Source organism: Tyto alba, unplaced genomic scaffold (assembly GCF_018691265.1).
Source record: "Tyto alba isolate M040663 unplaced genomic scaffold, T.alba_DEE_v4.0 Super-Scaffold_40, whole genome shotgun sequence".
Taxonomy (NCBI): domain Eukaryota; kingdom Metazoa; phylum Chordata; class Aves; order Strigiformes; family Tytonidae; genus Tyto; species Tyto alba.
Genome location: NW_024881316.1, coordinates 14,808,061 through 14,835,183, shown reverse-complemented (window position 1 = coordinate 14,835,183; position 27,123 = coordinate 14,808,061). Strand labels below are relative to the sequence as shown.

General features: G+C 41.2%; 1 protein-coding gene across 8 annotated transcripts; it reads right to left on the bottom strand.

Annotated features, from left to right (window-relative positions):
- HMGN3 (high mobility group nucleosomal binding domain 3) lies at positions 1-26,786 on the bottom strand. 8 transcript variants are annotated; one of them, XM_042803377.1, is made up of 6 exons: positions 25,875-25,952; positions 11,873-11,923; positions 4,727-4,756; positions 4,034-4,081; positions 1,870-1,939; positions 1-1,315 (listed from the first exon to the last, which is right to left on the bottom strand). In XM_042803377.1, exons 1-6 carry the CDS (start codon positions 25,920-25,922, stop codon positions 1,302-1,304), a joined length of 261 nt encoding a protein of 86 aa, XP_042659311.1. In that variant the 5' UTR covers positions 25,923-25,952; the 3' UTR covers positions 1-1,301. The 8 variants fall into 8 exon arrangements, with proteins under 8 accessions (XP_042659311.1, XP_042659308.1, XP_042659312.1 ...); XM_042803374.1 differs by lacking the exon at positions 25,875-25,952 and adding an exon at positions 26,568-26,779 and having other exon boundaries at positions 826-1,315; positions 1,829-1,942; XM_042803378.1 differs by lacking the exon at positions 25,875-25,952 and adding an exon at positions 26,568-26,777 and having other exon boundaries at positions 826-1,315; positions 1,870-1,942.
- Positions 26,787-27,123: the final 337 nt, after the last annotated feature.

Here is a 27,123-nt window from a genome sequence, read left to right as displayed (position 1 = left end):
TCAGGCAACAGTCATTTATTTATTGACTTAAACAAGCAAAAGGTATCCTCAGACATAATGGCCACCACTTGAGCAATACAAATCAATGCTACTGAAGAACAGGGAACATCTTTTCTCTCACCCCTCCCATCCCAGAAGTAACAATAGAAATAGCAGGGCCCCTAGAGGAAAAGAGAAGGAGAAAAATTATAAGAGGCGCTTAGAATGAGCTGCAGAGTTGAAACATGGCCACTAAAAAAATCATTTGCTAATCTACCATATCACCACAATCACCTCAAAAATAACTTTCATCGTTCCATTTCTACCAGGTACCAAATATATAGCGCTGTTTAACAGCGATTTCAATGTATTAACTGTCCTCAGCTGAAGCAGAACAGCAATTACTATTTATATTAAATTTGAGGCTGCAGATAGAAAGAAGGGTTTCCACAGGGTACAATGCAAGTTAATGACAAAAGAGTAGGGGAGAAACAAAGCTACTTTTAAGTCACTGTACGCCTCTATCAATCAAGCAATTAAATCTGTACTGATAGCTCATTACAGACACAATATTCTGATGGAGTATGGCAACTCTACTCACCCTGTGACAGTGTATCTGAAGAATATATCTATAAAGAACTTATAGATAAGTACCTTAAGTTGTGGGCCACTGAAAATCCCAGCCTGCTACTCCTGTGTGGGTATTTTCTAAGCAGACATCAGCAAAAAAAAGCAAAAGACTGCATGAAAAACGATTGTTGCTAAATCATTTAGTCTTCCTTGTAACAGTTGAAAATAAAAGTAAGGCATGAGTAAGGATTTAGAGAAAACATTAGGAGGCTGTAGTTTTGCAGGCAAGGAGACCTTTTATTTTAATCCATTAAAAGAACCCAAAATAGTCAGCAGGTGGCCACATCTATCCATGTTTCATTAAAATCACATAAACCCTAAGTACAAAAGCACCACTGATTATTGCTCTAGAAAAACCGCATGAAAAATTCAAATACGCACAGTAAAAACATCACCATATGCACAAGACTTAATTTCTTAAAGCAAGTGTATGGAATGCTGATCCAATTTTACACATACCTTGCAATATTAAGTTGATATTTATATTACTCGGCAACAATGGGAATTTCTAAAAGCACTGTTATGAGAAGGGAAATGTTCATATACAGTTTAATATGTCAACTATCATAGTCCTAAAAAAATTAGCATTTACAAAATACTTGATAAAAATATCTTTTAAAAGTTGTCCAAGAGGTACATAAAATCAACCCAAAATTTTCATGACATTTCATTCATTCTTGTCACCTACAGATTCAGTTTTCTGAGCCTGTGGAGAAGAAAGAAAGAAATTAATTAGTATGGTAAAATGCCATTACATACCTAAATACCCAAACTACCCTTACTTCTTCGATTTCTTATTTGCAACAGCTCAGTTTCAAACCTATGTCCATATGACATTTACACAAACAAAACAGGTACGTTCACACAGTTTTCTTAAGTTACTGGTCCCAGCTTTTCAAAAGCAATACAAGCCTTACCTGTCAGCTTCCATGGTTCATACTGAAAAGCACCACACTACTATCTGTTTCTATTCACTGCACACATGCTGAATGCTCTATCGTACCCTTAACTTTCACTGTTTCAATCTGCCCTTTTACTGACAGTGTGCTGGGTGGGGCACCTCTGGATGTTGAAACACTAACAGTTGAGCGAGAGATGCGAATCTGCAATAACATTATGGGCAATAAAAAGAAACATTATGAACATGCTATCAATGTCTGAAAGGCTGAATAATTAAAAAACACTGATTCAATCAGCAGGAGGTATGTGTGGAAAGTACCTCTTCAGCTTTATTTTCACCATTTTCAGATGGTGTAGTACCTTCCTTTGCAGCTTCTTGCTTTTCATCCTTCTTCCCTTTAGCACCTTTGTTGGCCTTTGTTCCAGGTTCCTTCTGACAGAAGATTAAAAACATGGGCATAGACATTGTATGAGTCGCCAGCACCCTACGTCTTTATCAAAAAACCTTCATATGAACTAAAAAGCAAATCTTGGCAAGCTGCATGTGCTGGACTGAAACAGAAAAACAGCTAAAGACTACCTGGGAAAAGGTATATCCACAGAAGTTATATAGAGACTCTCAAAATCTCTAGAAAATGCTGATGACTGCTTCTTTACTGTTTCTGCTAATTTACAGGGATACAAAAACCCCTCAGACTATTTTGGTAGAGCTGAGCTGTATTATACAGAGGTATATACAAGACATCTGTATAAGCAAATCCAATTACAGTATATTGGAAGCTTATTCAGCCAAGCACAAACAACACACTGTTTGTATAACAGCACTACACTTTCGATTAACATGAAATATTAAATTAGATTTAAAAAATTAGGCATTTTTGTTGGCTGTCCTTTTGTTAGTTTGATAACATCTGTGATGTTCATTCCATGTCAGTGAAAGAACCAACCAACACACTAGGGAGGCAAACACTGATAAAATTCCATCTGCAGCAACACAAAGCACAGAATTTATCAAAAGGAACTATTCTAACAGCTACAGTTTCATCTGGAGATTTGTTCTTAACCAATTCATAGGTTGAGTCTACTTTTTTTTTTTTTTTTTCCAATCCTTGCTCTATGTACATATTTATATTTGTGATCTAAGGCTAGTAGAGACATAGGTTAAGGATTTTAAGTGCAATGGGATAAAAATTTCAATGGTATTTAACTGACTGTTTCACATTAGTATTTAAAGTAGTTCTGATAAACACTGTGGAGATCTTCCATGTGATCATTTGCTCCCAATTCTCCATGCAAAATGGCAATAGTAGCTGTGATCAGGGATATTAAGGTCAGTCTCCCTTCATCTACTACCTTTCCCCAGTGATCCCCATACAGGAGTGGGGCAGGGAGGAGGGCGTGCCAGTAATCCTAGTTCCAGGGCAGCCTGAAGTACTTCTTTCACCCTTCACCCTCAACTTTACATGGTAGCTGTGGTGCAAGTGTAGTCCTAACTCTTCACCTACAAAAGAACACGCTAAGGACCTGACTTTGTAAATCCGTAATTTGTAACTTTTAGTGCTAAAAATTATCTCAAAACTGTACCATCCTCGGATGTTTAGCTACACAAGCTACCTTCTCTTTATTAATACTCTTTTTAAGAGGGGAGCAGGATGGACTCAGTAAGACTTTATTGGTCATTTCATTTGATAAATCATCAAAGTGTTCAAAATCATAGTTTTACTTTCACATATAGATTTTGTATCCTGATACTTGCCCAAGTGAGATACCAATGAAAGGACTTGAAAAATGTAAGCGTCAAGAGTGTCAGACTCAGTTTCCAGCATGTTTTTTATTTTTTTCCAATAAAGCGATCGCTCTTATTTAACATTCCCCTCGGGCATAAATAAATCTACAGTTTCTGAAGTACATGATTTATATGCAGAAATCCTGAAAAGGTATTTCAGACACTAATAAGATTTTAATTTGACTGTAACTGGCCTAGAAAACCCAAACCATTCAATTTAAATATATTTAATTTCACCTTTAATTATAATTGTGCATTCTCAGCAATGGCCAGGATTCAAGAACAGATGAGAGTTTCTCTCTACGAAATGAAGTATTGCCCTTCTAGACAAGGAAACAGGATGGCACAATCTCAAATCGTAATGTAGGAAATGCTAGGTCTCAGGTAGATCTTACTCAACCAAACCTGTACATTTCAGAAAAGGTGTAGGAAAGGTAAAGATTCTTCTTAAACTAGGAATTCACTACAAACTAACATGGTCTGCATATCAAACAGGCAAGACAATTTGTTTGGGCCAGTAATGAGGCCAGGAAGGGGTAGTACAGAAAGAAAAGAATGATCTAATTTGTGTTTTTTTCCCGGGGGGGGGGGGGCGGGGGGGGCAGGGAGCTGCAGGGAGGGCAGGGGAGCCGATGCCTCACAAAAAAAGCTGAGAACCAAACTGTTTGCAATGCAAAGGAGGAGTATACTTGCTTACTATTTGCTACAACAATGGCAATTAAAAAGAAGAGTATTTACCTTCGTGGTTTTCCTTGGTTTGGGTTCAGGTTTTGGTGGAGCAGGTTTCTACAAAACATTTTTAGTTGCACAGTGTGTTAGACATATTACCAGAAGCCAGCCAGCCACCTCCACACCCCAGCCGCCTCCCACCTTCCCTTACTTCCTGATCATTAGTATGCATCTAGAAAAAGACTGAAGAACCTTAATGTACAAATGCACCTCGTCACTGTACACTCTCATTTTCATCATCTCACTCATCTAGCAGTCAAAGCAATTTGGAGGTCATTCTAAGAGTAAAACATGGAGATTAGTAGTATTAAAAAAAAAGGTCACATATATTCTAACAGAGAAGTGGAACTAAAACCAACTACTAGTAGTGGCATCAAATGAAGTCCTTGAAGGACAGCTGTTTCTCCTTCCCAGAGAAGCAGCTGCATTTCCACAACTAACATCAGTCTGCAAAACGATACAGAGTCAATACTGCACATAACCGACAGAGTTGCTGAGATGGGGAAATACATCTTTTGTCAGAACAACCTGAAACCTGAAAACCTGAAGCCAGGAAAACACAGATAACTTTAGCGCTAGAGTTCTTAAATATCCCTCAGCAAGAATAAAAACTGGATCAAGCAAAATATAACAAACCTGTTTGGTCTGAGAAACCATATGTGCCTACAAAAGTATATACCAAGAGGTGTTATACATACTTACAGCTGACAATCTTGCTGATCGTCTTGTGGGCTACAGAAAAATAAAAAAGGAGAAAACATTTTTATAGACTTACAGCAAACAGTATCAAAAGAAACATAGTATCAGACATTTCATGGTGACAGCATAAAAGACGCCCATAAGTGTGTCTCTATTGCTGAACACAACTCACATCTTCCTCACCTTGGATGATCAAAAGTTTAAAGGGACAGAGTGATGTGGAAATTAGAAATTGTTCAGGAATTGTAACATCTAAATCTCCATACGGTTAAATGCTCCCCTCCCCCCTTATTTTACAAGTACTTCTAAGTCCCTTGCTGCTTGATGTGTCACAACTACAGCACAAATACAGCAAAGCATGACTATCTGTGCACAGGACATCAAACCTTTCTCATAAATACTTAGAATGAGTTTCCATAATCTAGCAGATGCTACTTGCAAGAGCAGGTAAAACTACCACCTGATTAACAGCAGAATGAAGCTAACATCCTTCCCTAGGGGGTATCAGAATGCTAAAATCTCAAAACATGGAACTAAGTCCTTCTACTTCCTCAGTTCTTTACACAATTTGAGAGTCCAGGTGCACAAATACAGCTGCAAGATGAGAGGCAGAAATTATTTCTTCTATTTAAATACAATTCTCAAAAGAAGAGAAGTCAGATATTCTGCTTTCCTCCACCTTCTTTTATCACTTCTACATACCTTCCTTAATAAATTTTACTTCACTCTGTTCTCTGTCATAAATTTATTACTGAAGATGAGTTAAGTCCTAGAAACAGTTGTAAACTCATTAGTTTGTTCACAATATCTTTGCATTCATTAAAACTGATGAACCCATGATCCAGTTACACAGCATGGTTATCAGAGTTAAAGTTTAGTCTGCATCATAAAATTGGAATCACACTTGTAGCCAAAATAGAGACAACTCAACTGCAACAAATATCCAATGTAACACAGCTTAAAAAGTGAATAAAAAAAATATCTTCTTAATTACATATTAAGCATTTAAGTTGAGGTGAAAAAACATGGCCCCACAGATCTTGCAACAGGAAAAATCTGTTGCTAACACCCAAAGAATGCAGTAATTTGTGTTCATTGGAGCTATTTAAATATTCTTAGTGGAAAGCAGTAGTGAACAGTTCGGATCAGCATCCAGCAAAATAAAAGCCTGGTCAAAAAACACCAAGAGAAATTTTCAGCTATCAAATATTTATGCATCACTAACAATCAAACAAACAAACAAAAAGTAAACCTATATTTTCTTAGCAATGTAGAATATAAACAGCTTGTTAAGCAGCCTAGCACTATTTTACAATGGGTTAAATAAAGCATTTCACTTGGTCAGATAATCAAGGAAGTCCTAGTTCAAGGTATCTTACAAATCTGTTTTCTTAACTGATTATTTCTATCCCTCAGCATTTGGGCACTGGAATGCTTTGTTAGCATCTACTTTTTAAAGGATAATAAGTTGTTTTAGATAAATGATAATTGTCTCCCATATTCCCCAACTGTTCCTGTGCCATGACTGGTTTCATAAAAGGCTTGTATTACCATAAGAAAGCCAGCATAAACCCTCAGTTCTTTAAAAATGCCTAACGGCTAAATCATTTTCATTCTCAGAGTTTGTATGTATTTTGTGCTACCTGATTATAAGGAGGGAACAGCAGTCAAGTCAGCAAAGGTCATATTTTAATGTGCTTTTGGAATCTTTGTTCCCCTCCAAAACCAGCTGCACTAGCCCAGACACTAGCAGCTCACCCAATGGTCTATTTGACACTGGCCCACTAACAGCCATTATGGAAAGAGCCGATGAAACAGAGCAGACACAGAACAACACCTTGCACTTCCCTACTGCACCAGCTTCTGGCAATCTAAAGTGGTGAACTTTCCAACCTGGATATTTTAGCCACATCATGGAGGGTCACTTTCCCTGTAAATTTATCTAATAACCTAGTGAACCCATTTACACTTTCAGTTACCATAACATCCTGTGGCAATGAGTTCCATAATAGGATTATGCACTGTGTGGAAAAGAAAAAGCAAAACCTTTCCCCTCTGCTGTCTTTCCTTTAAACTTCTTGCCTCTTACTTTCACTAGATTCCTCTTGGGTTTGGGTATCATGAGTAATAACTCCCTAACTGCCTCTCTCTGCGCTACTAATGATTTTATCATGCCTCTGTTATTCTTGACTTTTTATATCTTAGAAAACATCAGTTGTTTGGTTTTATGTTTTGGGTTTTTTTGGTTGATTGTGCGGGTTTTGTTTTTTTCTCTTTTTTTTTTAAAAAAGCTGCTCTGCAGCCTCCGTTTGTTCCACTATACTTGGTATCCTTTTAATTCTATCATGGCCTTTCTAAGAAAGAGTCAGAACTTCACTTAGTAGTCCCACATTTGGGAGCACAACAAATTAATCTTGTGACACACTGATGTTTTGCACCCTGTCCTCTAGTATTTCTTCCTATACTCTAGCTACCTTCTGCTTAGAAGAACTGATGTTGTCTAATAACTATTCACTGTGATTTCAGTCTCTCCCCTGATTAACAGCTGACTTGGTGACAATCAATCACTGTGTCTTCCCTTCTCCCCCATGTATCAACTCGCATTTCTCCATAAGGAATTTCTACTGATATTTTATCACCTAGTTATCTGTGACATTACAGCCTTCTCAGTTTTTCTCACTTCTGACTACCCTGGTAATTTTCTGTAAACTTCAGCAAACTTTGTAGTTTCTCTAGTACCTCTCCTCCTAGATCATTAATAAATACATTCAGCAGCACAAGCCCAAACATAAATCCTTCCAATACTCCACTGATAAATCTCCTCCGTTATGAAAATTAACTACTACTTCCCCTCTCTCTTCTCATATGTTTATCTGTTACCAATTTTTAGGAAGATCTTCCCTTTAATCCACTCTATCTTAGTTTATTTAAGAACCTGTTTGGGAAGCCTGATCAAAAAGTGTTCTTTACATGCAAGTGAACTGTATCAATTGGCATGCTATCATCCTTATACCTGCTGACTTCTACAAAGAACTCAACTGCCTGAAGTATGACTTCTCTCTGCAAAACTCATGTCAACTCTCCCATTATTCATTTGTCCACATATACTTTTTATTTTATTTTTTTTTATTAAATTACTTTTTCACATCGGACTCACAGGCTTTATCTTCCAGAATCCCTTATCTGAAGTCCTGGGAGCATTTCATCACCTTCGATTACTTTGGTAGTTGCTGGTGAATACCTGATCATGCTCAACTGCCAAATGTCCCCAGACTGTACACCCATGAGAAAAGGCTCCACTGTGAGAACCTCCCTAAGAAGTCTCCATAGCAGAAGTTTCATTACTGTTTCTCAGCTTCACATTTGCCATGCGGAAGAGTTTGCTCCTTTCCTTATTATTTTCCATCAATACAAAAAAACACGTTTCAAAAAGAGTAAATTTCCCTTCTTTTGCTATTAAGCCATTGTGGATTTGGGGTGGGGGGGAAGTTGGGGCTTTTGAAAAATAATATGCATTTCTACAAGCCTCTAGCGTGGTGTACCACAAAGCCTCTCTGCCACCTGAAATCACTAAACTTTTTAGCTGTTCCTTTTAATAGGCTCCCATTTTTAATCAAATTCCCTTTCAAGGTATCAAATCTTACCATGGTGGAGTTTATTTGTAATTACATTCCTGCAAGGATGATGAACCTGAATATATTATGGTCACAATTACAGGATAGTTCTCTGACAACTGTCTTTTTAACTAGCTGTCGTGGTTTGAGCTCAGAGGGCAACTGAGTACTACAGAGCTGCTCACTCCCCCCTCCTCCCCCAGGGCTGAGAAGGAGAAAATTAAGTAGAAGGCTTGGTGGTCTGAGCTCAGAGAGCATCTGAGCATCACACAGCCGCTCACTTCTCCCCTTCCCCTCTCAGTGATGAGAAGGAGAAAATAAGCCAGACCTGGGATTCGAGACAGGACAGGGAGGGGCAAATCACCCACTATGGTCACAGGCAAAAGGCAGACTCCTTAGAGGAAGAAAAAAAGAACGTATGTTTATTACAGACACTATCAACACTTAACAGAGGAAGACAGTGAGCGTTACCACATCTTGAGAACACCTTCCTCCCACCCCTTCCTTCTTCCCGGGTTCAGTTCTGCTCCCGATATCTCTACCTCCTCCCCCAGCAGCACAGGGGCAGGCAATGGGGGGTGCAGTCAGTGCTGCCGCTTCTTCCACCTTCGGTGGGGGGAGCTTCAGGAACTTCTTCCCCCTGCTCCAGCACTGTCTCCCTCTCACAGGGGACAGTCCTCCACAAACTTTCTCCGAAGTGAGTCCCTCCCACAGGCCGCAGCGTTTCCCTCACTGCTCAGGCGCAGGACACCAACTTTCTCTCACTGGATTCCCTCCCATGGCTGCAGCCCTTCCCAAGCTGCTCCGGTGTGGGACACCCCCGCATGCTGCAATCCTCCCAGCGCTGAATTACAGCAGCGGGGGCTGCTTCTTACCACAAGTCCCTGGCCTTCTTCAGGCACAGTCACCTTAGTCAGCCATAAGAGGCCCCTCACAGCCCATAAATCAGTGTCTGCTCCACCACAGATCTTCATGGGTGGCAGGGGGGCCCACCCTGCTGTCTCACCACAGGATACAGGGGGGTTTCTGCTCCGGCACACCTCCCCCCTCCTTTCCTCCTCTGCTCCTCCACTGACCTTGGTGTTCACACAGCTGCAGCAACTCCTCCTCACAAGTCTGACTCCTCCTCACCACGTCCCTTCTTAAATACATTATTGCAGAGGCTCAGCTGATTGGCTCAGTTTTGGTGCAGAGGTGGGGCTGACTTGGAGCCGGAGGAGCTTCAAGAAACTTCTCACAGGGGATGACCACTGTAGCCCCCCCCTCCCCTGCTACCAAAAAACCCCACCAGTCACTCAAACTCAGGACACTAGCTCCTACATATTACTGAGGACCAAATAAAGGGCCAATTATCCTTTTTTCGGTCCTTTGATTTGGTCCTACAGGAAGCAAGTATTTATAGTTTTAAGTTTTTTGTCTTTGTAATGCCATTCCATGCCTTTTACCAAATCTCTGAAGGGTAACTGAAATCTCCATCAACACTATTTCTGTCCTCAGAGCCTCTCTCATCTCCCTTAACATCCTATTGCCACATTTTATTATTGTGGTCAGATGATACCTGGCACAATTTCTACATTATATACTTCCCATTTACACATGGCTTGGCAACCCATACAGGATTCTGCTGTACTTGTTGATGCAATTAACCTAGAGAACTTACACGTAACAGAAAGCCATTCTACCAGTAACACAACTTAGCTCTCAACCCCGTATAATTTGTGCCTTGGTGTCACAGTGTCCCAACAAGTTTCTGAGTTACCCATTATATCAATGTCCTCATTTAAAATCAGATAGTCCAAGTTGGCCAGATTTAGATTTCCAGCTTTTCTATTTTGGCTTGACTGCCTGTCTTCATAGACACGAACTAAACAGGACTTTATTTCTCAAAGCTGTTCTTTACCCTTTCAGATGCAAACTTTTATGGCTTCTGTGGTAGCCGCTGCTCTCCAACCCAATATGGAGCTCTGACTTCACCCTATGTGCCCTCAAGAACTTGCCACTCTCCCCTCAGATGTTAAGTTTACAATAATTCAGATCTCCTCAGCACCATCCGCACAGGTCTGTTTTGGTTCAGGCTGAAGCCACCCTTCCTACCTAAATTCTAACTATTACAAGAGCTCCCACAGATTCTAACCTAATCCTACAACTGCTTTCCTCATTCACACACTAAGAGCTACATGTGTATCTACTGCGATTATCTTAATTTGGTGGTTTCTTTTTTTTTTTTTTTCTCTCTGTAGCATCAACACCCACTACTATCTCACCTTGACTGAAGACTACTCTAAGAGCTCTCATGTTTCAGAGTCAACAGGCTCTTTCCCCAGAAATAGACAGAATACACAGAGAGACTCTGTATTTCTGTAAGCTTATTGGTCTTTCTTCTTTATTCTAGCAGTCAGGTCTCAAATTTTTAGGGAAAGGAACTTTTACTGTTCTGGCTCTTGAAGAAATAATATTTAAACTTGGACAAAGAAAAACATTCGTTCAGAGCAAAGGAGAGTATATATTTTTACTATGATTTAGTCAGCTTTTTAATACTTTACGAAAAATAAACTAATTAATCTTCTAGGAAATTCCATAGGAAGATACTGAGGTATCAAAATCTGTTCCTCTCAGACCTCCTTTTTACTCTACCTGTTTCTTTCATGAGCTTATTGTAAAGATGCTTTTGTTTGAAATATTTTGATATTTCTACTGTACCATCTTTTTCTGCTGGACCTAGAAATAGCCAACTTCTCAATTCAGAAAGTGTAAAACTTCATTGGACTATTTTTCCTGTTCAAATACGCTCCAAGATTTACAAGAAGAGCAATTAACTGTTAATTCATTTGAATATTCACCTATTTCTTACAAGGTTGTGATTTAACTTTGTCTGCCACAAAAGATGACAACCTAAGAAAATTAATCCTAATAATTCTCTACCTGCCTTTTTTTTTTTTTTTTTTTTTTTTTTAATTCACATTAAGGGCTGTGACAAACAAACTAGCAAACTTTACCGTAGAGGTCAAGATATCACCAGCTGTCTCCTTGCCTTTTCTGACAGAAGTTACTGTGCCCATAAAACAAATTCAGACAAAGAAAACACACGAATGTGTCAGCTGCTCCAGTTCGGAGCCTGGTGTCTTAATTCAAGACACCCTTTCACCAGTCACTTAAGCTAAGAATAGTTTTGAAGTAGACTGGCTGAGGTGTGCACATTAACCCTCTTCTGCCAACCTACTACAGACAGAACAACAGTTCCAGGCAGTAACATCCTACACTGCTGCCACAAGATTCACCAGAGCTTGTCTATCAAAACCCACAGTGTTTCTGAAATTAATTTTGTGTACTAATAAGTTGTATGAATCCTCAGTACACCAAGAAAACAAATTATACCACACAAACTACAAATGTGGTTTACTGTCATTATTCCCAGTGAAAACACCTCACTAGAAGTGCCAGAACAATGCACAGTCTTCTGACATGCAAGACGTCAGATCTCCAGTTAAATAATTACATGCCAAAATAAATTAAGAAAAAAAAGGAATATACTTGCCTCTTGTTTAGTTACTTTTGCTGCATCCTTGCCTTCAGCACCCTCTGGAGACTGAAAGAAAATATTAAGACAGTGTTTTTATTACAGACTTAAAAGCACCCAGACAACATCAAAACAAAGATTATGGCTAAGATTCTCCTTTCTATACATTGCAGCAACTTAAAGAGGCCTGGCAAATTTACATTAGTATTTACAAGCAGCATTGTACCAAAGCCATTCCAGATTTTCCAAGCAAGAACACACAAGGACTGATTACCACCAGGTATATACATATCATATCACACAGCATCCCTCAGTGGTCCCTCCAGCCAATTAACTGAAGCATCCGCCAGCTCCAGTGGGAGCTCCATCTAATCAGCAGTTGGTAGCACAACAGTATGAACTGGAAATCTGAGGTTTGCTCTACCAGGGCTTTTGAAATCTGTGAGAAATTTAACATGTTTCTTTCCAAACATGAACTTAACTAGTAATGAGTTGTGACGAGATGAACCAAAAAAGCACAACATTACTGAAATGAGCGATTTCTTTACTTCATTTACTCCTTTTGTGCCTCAGGCTCACTCAGCTGGAAGCTTTAACAGTGTCTTTCCCTCATCTTATTTCCTTTATCAGAACAGCAAAAATCAGTAAAACGCCAAGACACTGACAGGAAAGCTAGGGACAAATATGTTTCTTCAGAAGAACAAAGTATCAACCTGACCTTTCTAATCCTGGTCTTCTAGAGGTACTAGAGAAACATCAGTTAAACCACGGAAGCGGGGGAAAAAATAAAATCAAGCTTCTGTCTTTTGTTTGCAACTCAAGATGTATTACTTCACATTTTGCAAATAACTGGGTTTTCACCTAGGCGCAAGCGATTCATGGAAAAACAGCAAGCACCAGCCGTTAGAGGAGCACTACAAGCATGGCATGTGTTTCAAAAAGGCGTTTAACAGGCAGCAGAGAATGCAATTTGGTTGCTGTTTTGTTTTTTTCAATCAGTAAAGGAGCAGGCTAGTTATCTTTTCCCTTGTCTTTCCATTTCAGTCCTAGCCCAAACCTCCCACCAGATTTCGGCACGGAATGTCTCAGTTACACAGTTATGGTTTAGAGCAGAGAAACAGACGGGCTAGTCTGCAGCAGTTGACCGCTGCCTTCTCCTGGCACTGGGCTCTAACATACTCACAGAAAGACACCCCCCCACCAGAGAATAAAAACGTGGCTTTGTTACTGTGCGCTCTCCTGACAGAAAAGAAGCGTGCCACAAAAGCGGCTGGTTTAAAAAAAGCCGAGGGCTGATCATCTAAGTAGCTAGAAAACAGCAGGAAGTTAAGCAGCACTGAGCAGCGTAGAGCAACTCAGAATAGCAACAGCCTGGCATCCAAAATGGAGCCTGACTGTTCCCTACACTACTGCAGCCTCACCAGCCACCTGCAGGATTGCTTCAGGTTTGCATTCTTAAAAGCCTTTCAGTTTGGTTACTAAAGAGTTGCCACAGCTTGACGGCGTGATGCTGGGAGCATCAAAAGCCATAAGGAAAACAAAACCCAGTATTTCATGATCGCTGTCAGTAGCAAAGTCTTGTTTCATACAACCTCCCTCTTCAGCTCATGAAACAGTACAAGCTCTGGGTATAGCTTTTCTGTAGTCCATGATTTCCTAACATCTGTTTCTCCTGTATGAATTTTCTCAAGTCTAACAAACTTGCCCTGCATCCTTTTCCCTGGGAGGAAACTCAAATAGCATCCTTCCTGTCCTGGGCACCTATTTATAATGGAAGTTCTCTCAGATTTTATAATCTTTTTCCTCATAGCGGCCAAGAGGCTCTACAGGGGTAGGGACAGAAAGACAGCATGATGCAATTTCCTTTGCAAGCCAGGCTAAAAAACTCACCATAAACTAAACGAAGCTGAGTGACACTCCACGATCAGGCTGTTTTACCCTACTCCACTTTTAGGAACCACAAAGCTTTGAAACAGGGCTACATCATCACAAGACGGCAATGACACATGCCAATAGCCTTGCAATAATTGCTCAGGAGCAAACTCTCACCCTCCAAGACTGCACAGTTAACATACAGTAATTTACCCCACTCCCTTTAGCAGTAATTAAAGACAAGTCTCCTATATTTCTGATAGACGGGGCAGCCTGATTTTCGATGCCAATATTATTTCTTGACAACAGATTTTAAAAACTGCTCACAAGGCTAGCCGCAGGGGCAAAAAATTATATTAAAATACTCTTAATGCAACCCCTGTATACTACTATGATATATTACACAACATACTTGAATTAAGTTAGCTAATTAGCCCAGCATTCTTTCTCAAGTTAGAAAATCCAACAGCAATTCTTGAAGGCCACATAACGTTCTCCATGGAGGGAGATGCACAGTAATCATCTCAGAGGTGTGAATAAGCAGCAAGGGGGTTCTGACACACTCGTTTCCATTTCAGACCTGCTCACTCCCCTCCGCAATCACTACAAGTCCAGGTGCTTGGAGGCTGCGCTCACCCTCCCAGGGCCTTGGCTCCCCAGCATGCTGGCAGAGCTGCGTGGGAGGCCGTGTGGTGAATAAGGTAATTGATCCAGCTGAAAAATAGCCTGCTGCATAAACAAATTTATAAATGTATATACAAATTATAAATATATAGTCTTCATTGCTCCAGCAGAATCATTTTACTGCACAGCTGCACAAACAATTGAGCCAGTAAAACAGACAAGAATGAAGTGGCATGGGGCAGTTGCAAGCAGTCTGGGACTCTTCAAGCTGACAGACACACCAAAACCCTATGTATGTCAGATATGGCCACAGCATATATGTTAAAAGAGAAACAGAAATTTATTTTCTCCTCTGTGAGTCCTGCGTAAGACATTCCTGTGAGTCCAAGCTGATGTGGATCTTCATGCTAGTTTTTGCAGTACCTTCTCCTCTCCCTAGGGACCAGAGAGATTTGTACACGAATGGATTTGAGCCAAGCACAGTTCCCGGCATGCCACATGCAGTGACTGACTGCACTAGTATCTGGAAGTCACACGACTTTTAGCCAGATACCACCAAAGCCTTAAAGTCCTTGTCCCTAACTCTTCCACAAGAACCCTTTCCCCTTATTTTGTCCTGGTGACAAACTACTGAAGGAACTCTGGTTTCAAAGCAACCAAACATACTAAGTAGCCCATCCCCTTGGCACGTTTTTCCACATGACGTAATGCTATGGCTCACCATATTTCACATGACACCCCAGTCACATTAAAATGCACCCTGGACACGGCGCCTTACATCGTAAATTAGTCAGGAGCGGGACTGTCCCCACTGCAAGTTTTGTGCAGCAAAATCAAAGACCAATGCAAGCACTGAATCACTTGACAAGGGCAGTACTCCAAATTCGGTAATTCTTCAGCTGTGTTCCATCATATGCCTACTCATAAAGTAGTCCCTATACGCCTGCAGTGCTTGACACTGTATGGATGTCTACAAGAGATGAGACAAACAAAAAAAGCAAATAAGGACACAGATAGTAGTGATTTTAATTTTTTTTTTTCCCAATCATAGAGGCACACAGAAGGAAAGAAGCTGACTGTCTAACTCTAAATATCATTTTGACATTTAAACTAAAAGCAAGTTTTAGGTTCAGATGACCACACATTGTGTCATACCTCAATTAGCACTACATATTAGCAATAAGATTGTAAATTAAGCCATAGCTAAGCTTCGTAATATCTGTCAGAGCTGCATAACTTTTATACCACAATATTAACCTGGAAGGTTGCATCGTGCAAGATTCCCTGTGTCTATCAGCAATCAGCTTTTTTTTAAAATTGTTTTTCCCCCATCCCTTTTTAAGGACAACCTATAAAATTATTTTGAGAGGACTGGAGAAAAACAAAGGAATATTAACAGATGATAGAGAACGTTAAAAAAATAAAATCAAAGGAAAATTGAGCTTGTTTGTATACAAAGTTCTTGCATTTCACCAGCTTTGTAATATACACAAGGACCAGTGTTTCCACATACCAGGACAATACTGTGGTATCTGCAATGCCAACACCATTACAGAACCGTTAGGTTGAAACCAGAAAACTAGATAACTGATTTAAGGAAACATTTAATAAAACATACAGGCAAATTTCCTTTTTTTTTTGTTGTTTTTAAGGCTGAGTTACCTGGTAGAGATGCACCACAAAAAGAAACAAAAAGCTTAAATTTTTCTAATCAAAACCCTATAATATAAGCAGGATGTACTGAGAGTACAGTAACACAAAGTAGTAAAGTTATCAATGTCTTTTTGAGAGACGCAAAGGTACATGTTTTAACTTGTGACCAGCTTCTAGTTAAATATTTTGTTTGTACTGAAATTAATGGATTGTAGTATTATAAAGGAGTACATTAAAAAGCATGAAGAATGAGAATACAAATATGTGAGAAGCAACAGTTGGTACAGAAGGTTGCTTATAAAATGAAATAGATCATTCAGTCTCTGAATGATCTTATTTCTAGCCGAAACTCAACACCTTGACTCTGATGGGACAGAAATTAGTCCTCTCATACCCATATGAAGAAAAAAAAAAAAAAAAAACAGAATAAAATAGGCATCTGCTTTTTCAACAGCCACATTAAGAAGTTAGAAAAGCAGAAAGCCTTGACCATGTGAGCACTTGAGCATTCTCTATAGCATTTCCTCCTTTCTTTGCGAGCTGTTTTGTTCAGCCACATCTCGATATGCTGCCTGCAATGGGATTTGCCTACTGATACTTTCCTGGCTCCCTATACTAGCTACAATTTCCATGATGTAATGCTTTGGTCATTCCTCCAACAACTTTTTTCACCAGCCAAAATACAATAAAAGCTTGCAAAAAAAACACAGTGCAAGAAAAGACGACTATCAAGCCCTAAGCCCTTTTCAGGGTTTACTGCATAATTTCCCTAAATTTTTTCCTCCCCTCATTTCCCTTTGAGTAGAACTCTGCACTAGACTAAATTTAATTCAATTAATTGTTTCCCTATACATGCTAGATCTTCTAATTATTTGTCTTCTGAGCAGCTCTGAATTTTGTGCCAGTTCATAAATGTAATTAAAATGCTGTTTATTTCTTGGTTTAGATTAATGAAGACTACGTGTTGACTAATTTAAGACCAACTAAATCCTGCAACACTCTTCTAACCATTGTTTCCTCATTTAGCTCCTCCAGCATCTTACCGTTAACCTTTGTTTATAGCTAGTTCTTTGATCTGTTTTCAGCAGGTAGAACAGTGCTCACTGCCAAGACAATGTGAATGAACTTTGCAAGTAAAATTAATTCTCCCTAATAAATGCTTTAAGAAATCAGGTAGTCTTCCTACTATACCCCCTAATTTCTTTTTTCTACCAAGAGTCTGATCCTGGATGAAGAAAAATAAATATGCATGCTACTAAGCTAAAAACCAAGTAATTCTGCCAGAACCACAAATAATGTACAAAACAAATCCAGTTAGCAGCTGGATTTTTTAAATACTTATCCAAAATTACATCTGTCTTGCTCTCCTCCAAAAAATCTGAGGTGGGGTTTTTTTGGGGGGGTATATATTGTATACATATGTACATATATTCTTCATTAAAACAAACAAACAAAAAAACAATAAACCAACCCACTTAAATATTTATATGCTAAGTACATAATATTTTAATCTCTTCTGTTACGATCTATTACAATGAAATATTATACAATATGTCATTTCAAGAATTTAAATCCCTCCATCTTACCACTACTAAGAGCAGAATATTTAATTTTCTAATTCTTTGGAGGAGAATGTCAAGATCATAAAGTTATGAAAAAACAAATGGTACTCAAAGTTTAAACATAAAAAATACCATTAATAACCCCCAGTATTAATATGCAATTGGGGGGAAAAAAATCAGGGAAAACATTTCCTGATTAAAGTCTCCATTCTTGCTTATAGATTCAAGCCAAACAGAGTAACTGGTTGACATGCACTGCATTTTCAAATAATATATAATAAAAATAAGAATACAAACAGTCTGGTTATAAGCAAAATCAGTAGGTTCAGAAAATGCATTTTAATAAATTCCTTGGTTCGTAACAGGTAAGTTCTGTGAGCTTTATGCTCTTCCAGACAAGATAGAAAAGACAGAAACCACGTTAGACCTGGGGTATTTCTAGATACACAAAACCAGTCAGAATAAATGCTTTTCCAAAAGAAGAAACTCCTTCACTGTACATTGAGATTTTGCTATTCTCACTGAAAAGAGGTCAAAGATCAACCAATATAATTTCAAATGCATTTATATTTAATGGGACGTTTTAAGTGTCTCACAACTGGTTTGGCCTTTATTTTTCCTCCCAGGTTTGTCTTCCCTGTAGTCAGTTTTTTGAATATGACATCTTTTACTTACAGCACAGTGACGATGTTAGAGCAGCTTCTAGAGGCTCAGATTTAAAAAAAAAAAAAAAAAAAAAAAAAAAGAGCAGCATTGTAATTTAAAATTAGACAGACAGTTCCTTTTTCAGACAGTGAAGTAATCAGCTGCATTTTGAAAAATACAGATCGGCCATGGGAGCAGTGAGCACAGCGCATTTGAAATTGTTCAGTTTCCCCTGAACACCAAACGTGAGAATTCAGCCAGGTAATAAGTAAATTCTTGTCTCAATATTTGCTTAACCATTTTACTGCAACCATAAAATAAAAAGGCAGATTCAAAGAATATGATGCATGAAATCCAGTCCTAATAATATTATTTCTCTGACCTTTCAAAGCTGATGCCAGTTCTGCAAGTGAGATGAAGCTGATCAACTCATGCAAGTCTACATACAAAGGCAGTTTTTAAAACCCTGAAGATTACATTCTTAAATCTGTATCTAAAAAGAACTGATCAGATCTGTAAAGCAAAACTAGTGAAGTACTTCTGAAAAAAATATTTTTAAAAATAATCTATTTTATCTACTTAGAGATTGAATTAAGACAATTACTTTCAATAACAACCAATTCCTGAAAATAGCCACCTCTGACAAAGAACTCTGAATGACTGAGAAAAGGTGTACAATTCCTCCTCTCCCACAGGACATCGCTGTGATAAAACCTCAATCATCTACAAAAGAACATTTTTTGATGTTGTTTCAACTAACTGGTGCTACAGAACATCAAACTCCAAGATGATGACAGCAAGCCCATGAGTAAGAGGTAGGTACCAAAGGCACAACTGGTACAACACCTTAGATACCACCAACCTCTTATATCTCGGTTATAATTCCAACTGAGGCTAACAGGAGTATTGCTCTACACCAGCAGCCAGAATGGAGAGCTTCACAGACAACCTAAATGCAGCTTCAAGAGAAGAAAAAAGTTAAATGTCTCCAAGAGGGTGCAGGTACGATAAGGAAGAAACAAAGCAGTAGAGGTAAAGGATGTTCTCCTACTACAAATAGAGCATCGACAGCTCTCCTCAACTCTGCTTGGGAGGAACAAAACACTGCAGAGGTAAAAATGTTGTTAGACACTTGATTTCCAACTACAAAAGCACTCACTGCTACTACTGACTCAGGTAGCACTAGGACAATGGAGAAAGCTAGGTGGGAAGAGCAAACATACCCAACAGTCCCAACAAAGCCAGTGTCAATGGGAACACAGGCAATTTTTTTTTGCAAACAGATCCCAACATTGTTAGGGAACAGAGCATTTTATATTTGCAGCTTTCACTGTTACCAAGTTCACTTTTTACTCTTTACTATGGGAAGACAGGAGCTGTATCTCCATTTTACAGGAGTAATTAAATGAAAACTGCTAATTTCTAAAGACATGGGGAGAAAAACAAAACAAAAAACCAAGCCCAATGCCTCTCCCCACCCCCCAACGGTGCAAGGACACAATCTGACCACTGAGTTGTTTTGTTTATTCTAATGAATTAAAAAATACTCCTCTATACACTCCAGGGACAATCAAAGAAAGGCTGTCTAAGGCTGCTGTCCGATGAATGCCTGGCTGCTGCTACTAAGAGTTCTGCCCTTCCCCACCTAATCACTCTGCCAACAAGCCAGCTTAACTTTCGGTGCCCAAGGTACGAGAAACTAGACCAGCAGACAGGTCTGGCCAAAAACTACCTCGAACACATATGATATCCCACAGGTTAAATCAGAGTAAGGACCAGAATGAGTATCTGGAATTGCTTCGTTTGGCCTGTATGTGCCAGCTTGAAATATCTGTTGAACTACTGCCCAAACTGTGAGGTCCCACACTGCCCATTTTGCTGACAATAAAACTGGTATAAGAGCACCTTACTTCTGCATGCAGCCATTTGCTCATTCCCAGCCCTACTCCCTTCTAACAGGTCACCACACATTCCTTGTGCCACTGTGCAGCATCTCTAAATTGGATCAGTAAAACGATCCATGATAAAAAAGAAGAAATAAAATTAAAAGCACGTTCAAACCTGTTAAGTAAGCAAGCATTAAGATGATCATGGCCTGAAGTGTAAATCCAGCACCTGAAAACACCTTTTTGGCTACTGAACCGTGGGATAAATCACGGTGCTAGCCTAGTGCAGTTAAAGAACAGAAAATAAATGGTGGCCATTATGATCCTATGATGTGCTAATTTTCAAGAGAAATCTCTGGATCTGGCTTACTTACACTCTACATAGAAGACAATATTACAATCGTGTCAAGCAAAGTTCGACTTCATAGAATTTCTCTGAAACAACAATATACCTTGGAACATACAAGGTCTATGCACAGCTACTGCTGGGTATAAACAGCAGAGAAAGTGAAGTTTTTCAAGACAGACAAGAAAAGCAGCCTTAAACTAAACAGCATATGCCTGCTACATTCCATTTACACACAGGACTTTTTTTTATTTTTTAAACTTAACGATACTGATACTCTAGAATACAAATTACCCCCATTGCACTGTTGAACTACTGTATATAAAAAGATTACCTGCACCTGGTTAGTTCTGAACTCAGAGGTGATGACGTGAAAAGCAGATTGTACTGCTGACTACACCTCCTCAGATATCATGCCTTAATGCACCCAAGGAGCATTACAAATGTTTTTTAATTGACAATTCAGTGAAAACCTAAGAATTCTTAGGTTGCCCATTCACTAAGTCCAACTGTATTTCAGTGTGACCCAAGAGGAAAATGTATATACATTGTCATCAATTGCTAATAAATAGTTCAGATTTTTGCAGACTTGTATAAAACAACCAGAAACATTTTATATCTATAAATCCTTGGTCAATGAGCTTTTAATCTCCTTAACTCTAAAAAACAGTCACAGCTAAAATTGTATAATTAGCTCTAAGCTATTTTGAAGTGTAACTTTAAAATAAAACATGGACAAACATTTGTTGCATGTATTTAATAGCCCTGTAAACACCATTTACTGCAACATGGCATAGCAGCATAACTCAAGCATGTTTTTCCTTCAGTGCCACACAACATTGCTACACTGTATTATATCTAAGTGTATCATGTGCAGATAAAAATTTGTGATGTCTTCTGCTTAATTTTTCTATGAAAGATGTAGATCCTTTAATTCAGTCTGGTCAACAGATACTTTGGGGTAGGTCAACTAAGCAGCTTTCTATTGTTTTAAATACATCGATGTTTAAAATTCTCAATAGTTACAAATTTAGTACAAGTGGTACAATTTCTAAAATTGGTAAGTGACAAAACATCCTCTTCTATTATATTAGAAGAGTCCTGCAATCTTTTAAGATGCTCTGGCACCTTAATTCTGTTTGCCTTGGTTGAATGTTAAGCACATCTCTGCATAGCAGTCGTTTTACCTGTCCCTGCAAAGGATGCTGAAGGTAGAAGCCCACCTGAGGACTCTACTGGCACGCTAGGTAGGAGTTTGTCAAAGTCAGGGGTACCTCAGTGACACAGATGCCAAGAAGTTTACCTTCTGCTGTTGCCTAGCCTGTTTTCCAGTAGTTACTGAGTTGTCTAGGACTGATCTAACGGGAAGAGTGGAAAGAGAAACTACCTTTTCAGAGCTCTAACTGCTGTCCTTAGTCCTCCTGTAGCACAGGGGAAAAGGAGGAAGCAGTCAGCATGAAATGCAGGGGGAATTCAAGTAAAAGACTGGAGAGAGAAGTGGAACTGAATGGGAGTGGGGATGGGTCACAGCCAAGACATCTGGATCTGGTACCAACCCCCTCTTCCCTTCTAATCTACAATCACCTCCAGAGCGTGAAATAAAATACAGAACCTCCCCCATTTCTACACCCCACTGCTAACAGAGTGTGCCCTGTTAGTTGTGTTCTAGGATAAATTGAAGAGTGCCTCTGCTACACACCAAGAGGTTCCAACTCCAGAGACTGAACAAGTTGCTGGGAAGATACACATCCCCACAATGTCATTGGAGCTTCTTTCCTGCCCAGTATTTTCAACATGAAGACAACAGTAGCAGAAAAAACACTGTATGACAAATGGCATGTTGAATCGACACAGACTGATACAGAGCTGAAGTATCAAAACATGTAAAGGGACATGAAGTAGAGCTGAACAGCACTTGAGTATACTTCATACTGCTGCAACATGAACATAAACTCACCTGCTACTCTTTGCAGATCCCACAGATCAAAGAGTGACAGCAGGATCATTCAGAGCCACAGCAACCAGAGCTATCATCTGCAGGACCCTCAGCTTCGTCACTTAATTAGTGTTTGATCACATACAAGTTGCTCCAACAACATTTTAGAGAACTGGTTACTACTGCAGGTTTCTCAGTTTCTATGTACACATCACAGAAGCAGTAAGACAAATTTGGAGAAGTAATAACAAGAAATGTACCACTCAACAGTGCAGCAGGTGCTTATTAGGGTGAATAAAAAAATCAGGTCAGACATCTTAACCTGAGAATCCAAGATGAAGGGATCATTCCAACAACTCACCCATTTACTTCTGTGCCCCATTTCCCTATCAGTGGTGAAGGAACAACATTGCTCTTAGAATATTCATGATATTTCAGAAATGCAAACTGAAACATGCATAAGAATTTCATAAAGAGAATTGACTTTAGGTCCAGATAAAAAAAAGCTTAGGTAGAATTTAACAGCTGTAGGTTCATACATGTAAGAACATGCACTTAACCCCAAGGATTAGAAAATACACTGATTTAGATACCTGGTTGGCAAATCAACTAGTAAAGTTTTCCTGTGGGACTGTTACCTACTGTGATCATCTAACTACATGCACTATGATAGGACAAGCCTGGAATATCGCATCTTCTAACTTCCACTAAAGCAAAAGAATCGGAGGGTTTGTTTTTCTGTAGTAAAGATAACCAACTAGTCTCTCTGACTTTAAAGAAAGTGAATTTGCATAACAGAACAGGAACCTACCACAAATGTTCTCTTATATTTTCACAGTATCAACTGTACAGCAGAAACTAATATTTCTGACTACAAGAAGGCAGAAATAGCCTACTGAAATGGCTGATTAAATCACAATATTTTTTATTTGCTCTGAAATAAAAGCATTATTTAAAGATGGGATAGTCAAAGAAAAAAAAACAAACCCAAAAAACTTAAAAAAAAGTTGCACTTGGTTCTCACATCTGATTCAATTCACAAGCATTTTCAAAACAACACGTGAGGTACAGGTCATGCTGCATATAGTCAGATTAAAGAATGAGTTGGGCCATTTTGGAGTGCAACCCAACTGACAGGCTCCCCATCCAACACTGGACAAGTCACCGCTTGACCTATTACAATCTGTCTGAGATGGCACACATTCTACTTCAGGGGGCAAGTACCACTCATCTTGATGACGATCACATTAAAGCTGACGTACGTTTGCTTATGCACATGGGTGTATGTGACCATACCATGATTCTCCTTGTCATCAGGTACAGAATGGGTTTTCATCCTTTTATGGCTAACACTGAGACCTTTTTATTTGGGCTGCTTCAAGGTCAAGGAGTTTTCCAATATGACCCAAGAGCTAATTCCAGCAAGACAAGTGACAAAAAAACCACCCCAATCCATTTCAAGGCGTTTGTTGCTATCAATACCACAACAAGCACCATGGTTTACCCCATACCGGCATGCCATTCCTCTTGTGAAAGGCCATGTTCATACCGCAACATGTTATTACAACAGATAAAGGGTGCAGAGATCTGACAGGAGGAGTCCAGAGTTCAACCTGGTTTTGTTTTAGCACAGTATTTAACACCATCTCAACACACAGCAAGTTTTCCCTTTTCCCCATGCCTCTCAAACAACGAGTAGCAATATCCCAATACCTTAGGCCTCAGCCCTTTAAAGAGGAGACAGCCGACATTTTTTTTGTTCATAACATTCATAATGAACTTAAAAGTCAAGGACTTGGCAACTGACTTTAGTTTACACAGCAATGAAAAAAATCATAAACAAAAAGAAAAGCAAACAAAAAGGACCAGCCAGTTTAGACAACTAAGGCATACACAAAAACAGGTACAGGTGCATTCATCCCCTTTCTGCAGTACCGTTTATTTACCCCCATAACTGAAAATTTCCCATTTTGACTTGTGATGTTTATTTCCTTATAAAACTTTCAGTGTTAGCAACCTTTTTAAGTTAAAAATTTTAAGAGAAGAATTGATCGTTAGCTGCACGTGATGGTTTTGTCTCCACATGGAAGCTGACTGGTGTAATTATTCAGCTACTGCTGTATCACTAACTTCTCGCTCTGTGGATGTTATTCTGGAATAAAATTGACTATTGTAGAATACTACAGCAATTCCACTTTTCTCAAAAAGAAAAGCCATTAATCACACGCTTTTTCTGGAACCAGTGCTTCCCAAAAACCATACTTCATATATAATCTTAAAATGTAAATGATTGTAACCCATACAATGATAAGTAAATTAAAAGGTACTGTGCCATTAAAATTCGTCTCCGTTGCTCTGTTCCCATATGCAATGTTTTTATTACTTCTTTATAACCTTCTAGAAAGAAGGTATGTTCTCGTGGACTTACTACTCAAAGATAGTTTCTCTTAATAAATAGTCTACAAAAACCTAGAAGAGTGACTTTAACCCTACCCCCTTCTTAGGAAGGATGGCCTGAAACATCATCTGTAGTGTAAGAACACAAAGTGCAAAGGAAACAGGGTAGGAAGTTTGCAAGGTTTCAGAAGTTGTGGAGAGTCCTATGGGTACAGGCTAATTTTCAACTTTTCCCTGATGACAAGCAACGGCACTAAAAGAGCAGAAGCACGTGAGGCCTGCATGAGGGTGCAAAGACAGAAGAGGAAGAACTGCCCAATATTCAATAACTTCAAGCTCAGTTATCGAAATAAAGGCAATCAACCTCATGGCTGTATCCATTTTCAGAACTGGAATCAGGTTGTTAAGTATGAATTAAATAATTCGGCAGCATACCTGACAACTTAACATTTTGATACCTCCCATAAGGAGAGGACAAGAACTGAACGCCAAGCCACCCGGAAGCCATCACCTACCTGTAACTTTATTAAAACAGATTTGAGCCCCAGCCCAGATACGGTGTACTAGGAGGTCACAGGTGACATTTGGGAAATCCCCCAAAACACAGGGTGCCTTGCCTTGATTGACCTAGTTAAAATTAGAGGACTGCAGCTATTTTTTTTTTTTAATTTTTTTTTTTTTTTTTTTTTTTTTTTTAGTCACAGCGCAGTTATTAGCGTCAAGTCTCCCGTCACGCTCGGTCCGTGCCGGCAGAAGGCAGGCACCCAGCTCTCGACTGGGGGTCTCCCGCACCTCCTCCCTCGGTCGCCCCCCCCCCCACCCGTCCCCCGCAGGGGAGGGGGCCGGACACCCCCCCCCCAAAGTCAGCCTGCCTTCCGCCAGCACCGCTAGCCCTCCCCGCGGCCAGGACGCCGCACAGCGAAGGCTCCGGCTTCAAGCGGAGAACAGAAGGGTAGGAAAAAAAAAAAAAAAATTCCTTCCCACCCCCCCCACACACATAACGCCGCTTAAGTTTCTCTCCCTTCGGGAACGCGGTCTCGCAACCGTGTGTGTGTGTCCCGGGGGCCCTGCCCGGATGGGCGCCCGAGTGGGTACATACGGGTCTGCCGCGGGAGGCGAGGAGAAGGGTGTAGTTTGTTTTAAACATGGCTTGCCTCTCCCCTCCTCCTTTATACCTCGGAGCCATCACCCGGGCTCGGCGGGAGGTTGGCGGCGGCGGCGCGGGGTGGGGTGGGGGTGGAATCCGGTCGCCCCGCGGGTGGGGGCTGCCCCCCCCTCCCCTCCCCGCCGCTCCCCGCCGCTCCCCTCGCGGAGGCGCCGGAGTTTGCAAGCAGGAAACTCCTCCCGCCTCGGGGGCCAGGGGCGAAGCCGCAGCTGCTGCAGCGCTTCTCCCCGGCGGTGGAGGGAGAAGGAGGAGGAGGAGGAGGGCGGCGGGGGGCTGGAGTTGTGATAGCGACTTAACACACACCCACCCCCCCTCCTCCTCCTCCTCCTCCTCCTCCCCCCCCCTCCTCTTCCTCCTCCAGGGACGGGGGCGACACCGCCCCGCCCGGCACCGGGAAAGTAAACAGGGAGGGGCGGAGGGGGCTTGCAACAGGCAGCGGGCTCGGGGAGCAATCCGCCAGCTCCGGCACGGCACGGCGGCGGGAGAGCGGCGGGCACACACCCCCCCTTCCCCCCCACCGACTCCTAAAGGCGCCGTCCAGCGCCCGGTCCCCCCCATCCCTGCCCGGGTGGGGGGGAAGGGGGAGGCGCGGAGGCAGGACCCGCCGCACGCCTAGGGCGCCCGTACCTTTCTCTTCGGCATAATGTCCCCGCTCCGGGCCGCGAAAGTAAAGCGACGGAAGAAGCTCCGGCAGAAGCGCGGATCCGCCCCGCTGGTGGTAGCGGCGGCGGCGACACCGGCGTCGCTGGTGCCCGCAGCTCTGCCCGCGCCCGGTGCCCGCCGCGCCGCCCCCGGCGCCCCGGCAGCCCCCACAGCGCCAGCGCCCGCCTCGCCGGCCGGGGGCGGGCAGAGCCGGGCAGCCCCGGCTCCTGATTGGCTCCCCGCCGGCGTCGCGCCCCCCTCCACCGGCGGGAGCGGGCTAATCAGGGGCGGCCCGCCGCGGGTCAGAGGCCGGGCGCGCGCGGGGACCGTTGGGGACGGCGGCGGCCCCGGGCCCTGTGGGGAGCGGAGCGGGGCCGGGCCGGGCCGGGCCGGGCTCGGAGGCGGCACCGCCGGCTGCCGCGGTGCTCCGCCAGCGGCTGGGGAGGCGAAGCGAGGGTCTGGGCGCTGCGGGCAGGTTGCGTGCGGCGGGCGAGCGGCACCCGCTCGGTGGGCACCGCCGTGCTCCTTGAATTATTTCGGC

Excerpts from the sequence above, each read along its gene's own strand:
- HMGN3 (XM_042803370.1), bottom strand. The coding sequence starts at position 25,922 with ATGTTTAAAACAAACTACACCCTTCTCCTCGCCTCCCGCGGCAGACCC. Across the intron at positions 11,924-25,874 it reads TCGCCTCCCGCGGCAGACCC|TCTCCAGAGGGTGCTGAAGG; the intron begins GTATGTACCCAC and ends ATTTTCTTTCAG. Across the intron at positions 4,082-4,726 it reads GATCAGCAAGATTGTCAGCT|AAACCTGCTCCACCAAAACC; the intron begins GTAAGTATGTAT and ends AATGTTTTGTAG.